The sequence below is a fragment of the Stegostoma tigrinum genome, chromosome 8, assembly GCF_030684315.1.
Source record: "Stegostoma tigrinum isolate sSteTig4 chromosome 8, sSteTig4.hap1, whole genome shotgun sequence".
Lineage (NCBI taxonomy): Eukaryota > Metazoa > Chordata > Chondrichthyes > Orectolobiformes > Stegostomatidae > Stegostoma > Stegostoma tigrinum.
The window spans coordinates 83,979,738-83,988,745 of record NC_081361.1 but is presented as its reverse complement, the minus strand read 5'-3'; the positions used below and the strand labels follow the sequence as shown (position 1 = coordinate 83,988,745).

At 43.3% G+C, this 9,008-nt stretch overlaps 1 protein-coding gene across 11 annotated transcripts in view; it reads left to right on the top strand.

Annotated features, from left to right (window-relative positions):
* Positions 1-9,008, top strand: part of LOC125456346 (choline transporter-like protein 3) — a 195,778-nt gene that overhangs the window by 128,130 nt on the left and 58,640 nt on the right. For 8 of the 11 annotated variants that reach the window (XM_059648057.1, XM_059648059.1, XM_059648058.1 and 5 more), the window contains 3 exons: positions 1,661-1,803; positions 4,413-4,549; positions 6,726-6,819. In XM_059648057.1, the coding sequence (XP_059504040.1) occupies positions 1,661-1,803; positions 4,413-4,549; positions 6,726-6,819 (374 nt within the window). The remainder of the gene's footprint in view (positions 1-1,660; positions 1,804-4,412; positions 4,550-6,725; positions 6,820-9,008) is intronic. The other 3 variants (XM_059648053.1, XM_059648055.1, XM_059648060.1) reach the window with 1 other exon arrangement.

Below are 9,008 nucleotides of genomic sequence, written 5' to 3'. Positions count from 1 at the left end.
CTCGGGCCTAGATCCTTCATCAGAAAAGGGCGAAGGGGAGAAAATTCTGAAATAAATAGAGAGAGTGGGGGAGGCGGACCGAAGATGGATAGAGAAGAAGATAGATGGAGAGGAGATAGACAAGGTAAAGCGGTGGGGATGGAGCCAGTAGAGGTGAGAATAGGTGGGGACATAGGGAGGAGATAGGTCAGTCCGGGGAGGACAGAAAGTCAAGGGGGCGGGATGAGGTTAGTAGGTTGGAAATGGAGGTGTGGCTTGAGGCGGGAGGAGGGGATAGGTGAGAGGAAGAACAGGTTAGGGAGGCGGGGACGAACTGGGCTGGTTTTGGGATGCAGTGGGGGAAGGGGAGATTTTGAAGCTGGTGAAATCCACATTGATACCATTGGGCTGCAGGGTTCCCAAGCGGAATATGAGTTGCTGTTCCTGCAACCTTCGGGTGGCATCGTTGCAGCACTGGAGGAGGCCCAGAATGAACATGTCGCCTAAGGAATGGGATGGGGAGTTCAAATGGTTCGGGATTGGGAGGTGCAGTTGTTCATTGCAAACCGAGCGTAGGTGTTCTGCAAAGCTGTCCCCAAGCCTCCGCTTGGTTTCCCCAATGTAGAGGAAGCCGCACCTGGTACAGTGAATGCAGTATATTACATTAGCAGATGTGCAGGTGAACATCTGCTTGATGTGGAAAGTCATCTTGGGGCCTGGGATGAGGGTGAGGGAGGAGGTGTAGGGTCAGGTGTAGCACTTCCTGCAGTTGCAGGGGAAGGTGCCGGGTGTGTTGGGGTTGGAGGGGAGTGTGGAGCAGACAAGGGAGTTGTGGAGAGAGTGGTCTGTCCGGAAGGCAGACAAGGGTGGGGATGGAAAAAGGTCTTTAGTGGTAGGATCGGATTGTAGATGGCGGAAGTGCCGGAGGATGATGCATTGGATCCGGAGGTTGGTGGGGTGGTATGTGAGGTCGAGGGGGATTCTCTTTTGGTGGTTATTAGGATTTCACAAGCTTCAAAACCTCTCCTTTCCCCACTGCATCCCAAAACCAGCCCAGCTCGTCCCCGCCTCCCTAACCTGTTCTTCCTCTCACCTATCTCCTCCTCCCACCTCAAGCCGCACCTCCATTTCCGACCTAATAACCTCATCCCGCCCCCTTGACCTGTCCCCTCCCCACCTTCCCACCTATACTGTCCTCTCCACCTATCTTCTCCTCCATCCATCTTCGGTCCGCCTCCCCCTCTCTCCCTATTTATTTCAAAACCCCCTCCCCCTCCCCCTTTTCTGATGAAGGGTCCAGGCCTGAAACGTCAGCTTTTGTGCTCCTAAGATGCTTCTTGGCCTGCTGTGTTCATCCAGCTTCACACTTTGTTATCTCAGATTCTCCAGCATCTGCAGTTCCTATTATCTCATTTGATTTTTAAACTCCTTTGTGTTGGCATCACTGGCATTATTGGCTATCCCTTGGGGGAAGGGGGTAAATGGTGGGTGGGGGGGGTGGGGAGATGGTGTTGGAGTTGGGGAAGGTAAAGGGGAATTAATTTCCAGAACTCTAAGAAGAAGCATGAAGAAAGGTATAAAATATTTTGGAACATTATGTGGAGCTCTCAGTATCTGTTGAACAACAATTGTGTTTTTCTCTTTACTGACAGTCGGCTGGTTGTTTGATCTTTCCATTCAGATGTTTATAGCTGGCTATTCTGTGACAGTAGGTTCTGCAGAAAGACTCATCTTTGGGTATGACAGCTTTGGAAATATTTGTGGAAAGAAAAACTCTCCGATTAAAGGAGCCTCATTGTCGGGACAAGACATGACCAGCAGAAAGTGCGTACCTTTTAAATGATTTATCAGTGCGTACATACAGTCTATATATTCTAGTAAATTATCTTTTTGAAACATTGCACTTTGGATGCTTGATTGAAGGCAAACTAACCAAATGAGCAGCTCCAAATTACTAACCATGGGTGAAATCAGATGGAACAAAATAAAGCCAATTTAGAAAATGACTGGGAGATTGCTTGCTAAGTGTGTAAGCCAATCAATCATGGCTTTCGAGCTTTTTTTTTGCTTCTTGTAAACTCCTGTGCCCTATATGACTTCACAGTCAAATTACGTACTGCAGGTGTAGTCAGCTCGGACCTGGTTGGTAATGCAGAATCAAAAGACTCAAATTCTACTGAAGGTCTTGAACGTAAATATCAAAGTCTACCCCTCAGTGCTCACCGAGGGAGTACTGCACTGTCGAAGAACTAACTTTCAGATTAGACATTAAACCAAGACCCTGTTTGCCAGGAGTTAATCCTTGCGCAGCTTGATTAATATTAAGTACCAACATCACCAGAAATGGATTTCTGATCATTATCAGATGACTGCTTGTAGAGAGCTACCTATGCTCATGGTGGTTGTTATGTTTCCTCCATCGTAACAGGGACTGTGCTTAGAGAACATTGCTGTTTGTAAAGCATTTCAAGGGGACAAAAAACCACAAAATAAATGATAACCTTTCTTTTGTTTTATTTAGTCATATGACATCAATTCATAAGTGACCAATTCATTTGTTTCTCATAATACAGAATCATGAAAGGTTGCCCACAGGTAATGATCATGAAAAGCCCGTCTATGCAGCAGTTGACAAGATCTATGGTGCCTGAAGACACCAGTTCTTCACCCTCAAGGTCTTGAGATGTTAGTGCACAGGAACTCCTGGTTTGAAAAGGCTGTGGTACAAGCTGATCTCTCCTATTTGTCAGCCTTAGATCTGGTTGCTTCAAACTCGTGGATTGCTTTCCTTGTTGCTGCACCCCAGCTGCCTCTGTCATCAACTTCCTGTTCCCACACTCGTTGCTCAAAGTCATCCTGGCATGGCATTTCAATAGTCCTTGCAAGGTCTTATCAGAGCACAGTTCAACATAATGGTAGAAGACCATAAAAACATCCCATGCATTGTAGAAAATCAAAATGGAGTGAGGAGCCTAAAATAATCACTATCACTAGAGAAAAAGTACTGGGAAACAAGTGGGACTGAACATCAACAAGTCTCATAATGTGAATCCTTGTATCTTAAAATATTTGGCTGCAATGATGGTGGATGCATTGGTTATAACTTGCAGAATTCATTAGATATTTGGAAAACCAATGGTTGTAATACCTTTTATTATGAAATGGGAGGCAGAAAGCAGGAAACAATAGGCCAATTAAGCCTGAAGTCCATCAGGCTGGAATTTATTATAAAGGAAATAACAGGCAAATTAGAAAGTCATAGTGCATTCAAGCAGCCTTCATGGGAGAGAAATAGTGTCTGACAATTATAAGCAAGTTCATTGAGGATGTAACCAGCATGGAGAATAAAGAGGATGTAGTGTGTGATAACTCCCAGGAAGCCCATGGAGAATCACTAATTAATCTTCCTGTGCAGCTTGTTCAATGTAAGTTCCCCAAGGATGGGTCTGCAAATCTTTTTGTTCCAGGCTGGGGCCAACCTTTATTTTGCTCTATTTTGGTGTTCAGTAATAAATTGTGTTCTTTTCGGTTGAGGCATCCTGAGTCATTACATAGTGTATTTGGAGCTCAAAAGTTATTTGATAAGGTTGCATATCAAAGGTTCCTACACAAGAGAAGACCAGATGGTTTCAGGGAGATGTATTAGCATGGACAGAGGATTGGCTAATCAACAGGGGATAGAGTGGGTGAAATGCATCGTTTTCACATTGACCCAGTTAGGACAGAGACAAGGAGGAATTTCTTTTCTTAGAGGGTGATGAATCTGTGGATTTTTTTACCGGAAGTTGGGACATTATTCAAGACTGAGGTAGATTTTTAATCAGCGAAGGAATTAACATAGAACATTAACGCACAGTACAGGCCCTTCAGCCCTCGATGTTGTGCCAACCTGCCATATCGATCTCAAGCCCATCTAACCTACACTATTCCATGTACGTCCATATGCTTGTCCAAGAATTGAAAATTATGGCACAAAGTCAGAAACGTGGAGCTGAGGATTATCAAGTCTTCCACAACCTCATTGAATGGCTTATGTCTGTTCTTACATGCTGTAACAGTAACCATGAGGAGGTAGCACCTCCTGCATTCAGAGTGACTGTGAGTTTAACCTTCTAGCATCAATTTATTGCTCTGCAGTTCCTCCAAACTGTGCTCACAGAAATTCTGACCTCCAGAAACCACACTGTTCAAGCCAGTCAAAAGGAACTCTCCCTGCACATTTGAGTGAATGTCTAGACAGCATGTGACGTGTTGTGGTGTTCCCACTGACAGCAAGCATGTCTTTGTGCACATTGAACTGTTGGTTGGACTCAACAAACCATGTGTGGACACAGTCATTCACTGATGGGAAACTACTTCTGCACTTGATCTGGATTTTGTTTTAAAAATTGCTATTTCTTAAAATGCTAACAAGGTATTTTGTTTTTGTACAGGCACGTATTTTTTCTCAACACCTGCAATTTGGACATTAAGAATCTTAAAATAAATTCATTGTCTATTTGTGTCTCTGGCTGTCCGCAAGAGCAACTGAATGGTCTAGAAGAGCTGAAACACTTTGCTCAGTACAATGGTAAGCACAGTTACATAGAATTACAGAAGAACATAAACACATCATTCCGTCTATCTGGTGTATGTGGGTATCATTGACCCAAATGGACTTCTTCGCACCCATTAACATCTTCTCTGCCTATCAATCATGTCTATGGTAACCATCCTCTGTCATGTACTTATCTAGATGCCCCTCAAATCCATCAATGTTGTTTTCCCCAACCTCCCCTTCAAGTAGTAAGCTTGATGTTACTGCCAGTCTCTCAGTAAAGCTCTGTCAGGATTAAGATACATTTGTGATAGCTCAGTTCTGAGGAAGGGTCACCGGACCCGAAACGTCAACTCTGTTTTCTCCTTCACAGATGCTGCCAGACCTGCTGAGTTTTTACAGCAACTTTGTTTTTGTTCCTGATTTACAGCATCTGCAATTCTTTTGGTTTTTATTTAGATTTCAGGCTTGCTCCTCGCTCTATATTTATTTTTCTCTTGCTCTTAACTCTGATCACACTGTTCTAGGAACAACTCCACAGTATCTATGCTCCTGTTGTGGCAAGAACCTGAGCCCTCTGAAGAGAGTGATATTATTTTCTGAATTGTTGATGTTTACCAAGTGACACAAAAGTGAGGACTTGCATGTTCCATCTATAGTATTCACTTACGTAGGATCTGTTTTGTCCAGTAGCAGTGTTCTGTATTCATGCTAATTCATGAGTGGTCCTAAACCAACATGGGTCCAGGTTATTGTTGTCTTGAGGTGCCCTGTTCAACTAGAACAGCGGAACATAAATATGCAGCAATTATTTCAACTGAAAATCGGAACACAATAGAACAACGCCACACTCTGGTGAGCATTTGCAATTTGTAACAATTGCTGCTTGCTTCATTCTTAATTCATTGAATCAAAGGAAGGGTAGATTTTGGTTATCAAATCAACAGTTGATTTGAATTTGAAGAGCGTCATGATTTCCATGGGTAGACGAGAAAGTCAAGTTTTAAGCAAATTTTTTTTACCAGAATCAGCCCATTTTGTTTCTTGTATAATGTCTGTTTCAGTATGTCATTATCTGAGTTAGTGAGACATAGAAATGGAATGAAAACTTAAAAGGCCTCTATCTGTGCAATGTTTTGGCCACAGGGTGCTTCTAATCAGACAAGAGCCTGCATAGGCTGAATGGCCTTCTTTGATGTTTGGATGGTTTTGACAATCAGTATCCTTCCAGACCAACATCAAAACTAAACCTGATACCAGAGATCTATATTTAACGTGTTCACTTTTTCCACAGTATGAAGATAAAATCTAATCATACTTATTCCTCCTATCACTTCAAACTGGTTTCTTTCAAACTGTAACAGAAACTGGTTGGATCGACTTGTGGCCCATATAGGAATCCTGCAATGAGTAAACCCTGTCCTAACTTCCGAAACCTGCCCACCATCTGCAAAACACAAGTCAGCAGTGGGATGGAGTGCTCACCACTTGCCTGGATGAGTGCAGACCCAACAACACTCAAAGAAGCTTGCCACCATCCAGGACAAAGCGCCCACTTAATTGACACCATCTCCACAAGCATCCACTCCCTCCACCACTAATGCTCAGTGGCAACAGTGTGTGCCATCTACAAGATTCCCTGCAGATAGTCACCTCGTCTCCATAGCACATTCCAAACCCATGGCCACCACCATCCAGAGGTATGAGGCCAGCAGATACCACAAATCTGCAAGTTCTGATCTAGGCCACTCACCAACCTGACCTGGAAATATATCGTTCTTCTTGATCCTGGACTCTCCCTAACAGCATTGTGGGGTTACCTACAGTGGTTCAAGAAAGCAGCTCTCCACCACCTTCTCACGGGCAACTAGGCATGAGCAATTTATGCTGCCCCAGCCAGTGATGCCCCACATGCCCTGGATGAAGATAAAAGAGTATGTGCGTATATTTAATATTAATGTGCACATCTGTTGGCTTCTGGGGGACTCTGGAGGTATGTTAATTTGCCAGTGTAATTTTTGATTCATTGTAAAATAACTTGCGTGGAATTGAACAGTGTAACACTGCCAAAGGCATGTGGAGTCAAGAAAAATCGCAACATGGTTTTCTTTTTGCCAGCAAACAACTAAATTCTGCTCCTAAAACTGAATTTCTGATCCTATTCTCTGAAGTCGGGTATGATTAAACTGATATTTGCTCTGCTTTTTAGGTTCCTATTTGTGTGTGTACAGTTTAAACATTTCTGAATACACCGAGCCTTCCAAAGCAGCTCACCTCTGTCCCAAGTTACCAGTCCCTCCAAGGTGAGATTATCCAACATTTATCTTTCATGATCGTTTACAGTCCAGAGAAACATAACTTTCCCAGACAAGTTAAAACCATTAACTTGGTTAAACCTTGGTATGATTATACCTAATTGAATTTATTTGACTTCATTTTATAAATCCGTGATAATGAGTTACTGGCAGTCAATAGTCTCCTCCTGTAAAATGTTCTCTATGTTCACTTGTACAGTGGTACTGCAGCCTTAGTGTCACTCCATTGACACCCTGCTAAATAAATGGAGCAAAAGATTGATCTGTATTAATTATTTTGGCATTTTCCTAGAACAGTTCACTGCACATTCATAAGAACATTATCTTCCTAAGGAGAAATTCACAGGTATGCACACACATCTGAAGTATGTTCTTACCAACGAATATGCATCCAACTTTGAGGTGATTTTTAAACAAACATATATACAGCTGAGGTTGTAGACATACTCTCCGAGCTGGTGAGTTTGGTTGCAAATGTTCCATCGCCCTGCTAGGTAACATCGTCAGTCCGCCTCCGGTGAAGTGTTGGTGATCTGCCCTGTTTCTTATTTAAATGCCTTAGTTTGCTAGTTGGTATTATGTCCGGTTTTGTTTCTCAGTGGTTTGTACACAAGGTCTAATTCAATGCATTTGTTGATGGAGTTCCAGTTGGAACCCCAGGTCTCCAGGAATTCCCCGGCATGTCTCTGTTTGGCTTGTGTGATTATGCTAAACAGAGACATGCTGGGGAATTCCTGGAGGCCTGGTATTCCAACTGGAACTCCATCAACAAACACATTGAATTAGACCCCGTGTACAAACCATTGAGAAACAGACCTGGAAGTGGTACCAACCAGCCCAGCAAACTGAGGAACATAAATAACAAATGGGACAGAACACCGGCACTTCACCAGAGGTGCACTGACGATGTTACCGAGCAGGGTGACAAACATTTGCAGCCAAACCCACCAGCTCGGTGAGCGTGTCTACAACCCCATCCACAACCCGAGCTACAAATCTTCTTGAAAACTTCAAGTACTGCTGAGACACATTGAAACCTGATGAGAGGTTCCATACAAAGCCAAAATTAATTACTTAGGAACCTTGTCTTTATTAGCTGAGGCATGGAGTTTAAAAGCAAGGAGGGTTGTGCTGGAACAGTATAAAGTACAGTTATGCCACACCTTGAGTATTGCATTTTATGAATCCACATTATAGGAGAGATACGATTACAGTGGAGAGGCTGCAGAGGAGATTTACCAGGATGTTACCAGGGCTGAAAGTTTAACCAATGAAGAAAGATCGGATAGATTGGGGTTGTTTTCATTCAAGCAGAGGAGACTGAGAGTCAGGGGTTGTGACTGAGATGTATAAAATTGTGGAGGGCATAGACAGTAGAGATTGGAAGGTATTTATCCTGTGGTGGATGGATTAATAATCAGGGCATAGATTTAAAATAAAGGGTAGGAGGCTTGGCAGAGCTGTATGCAGCACAGTGGCTCAATGATTAGCACTACTGCCTCACAGCACCAAGAACCTCGGTTCAATTCCTGCCTCAGGCAGCTGTCTGTGTGGAGTTTGCGCATTCTTCCTGTGTCTGCATGGGTTTCCTCCCAAAGCTGTGCAGGTTAGGTGAATTGGCTGTGAAAAATGTAGGGTTATAGGGATGGGGTGATTCTGGGCGGGATGCTCTTAAGATAATCATTCACTGCATATTCATAAGAATATTATCTTCCTAAGGAGAAATTCACAGGTATGCACACACATCTGAAGTATGTTCTTACCAACCAATATGCATCCAACTTTGAGTTGATTTTTAAAAACCATATATACAGCTGAGGGTGTAGACATACTCTCTGAGCTGGTGGGTTTGGTTGCAAATGTTCCATCGCCCTGCTAGGTTACATCGTCAGTCTGCCTCCGGTGAAGTGTTGGTGTTCTGTCCCATTTGTTATTTAAATGCCTTGGTTTGCTAGTTGGTATTATGTCCGGTTTTGTTTCTCAGTAGTTTGTACATGGGGTCTAATTCGATGCATTTGTTGATGGAGTTCCAGTTGGAATCCCAGGTCTCTAGGAATTCCCCGGTATGTCTCTGTTTGGCTTGTGTGATTATGCTAAACAGAGACATGCCGGGGAATTCCTGGAGGCCTGATGGCCAAACGACCTATTTGCACACTGTAGGGATTCTATGAAGCTTT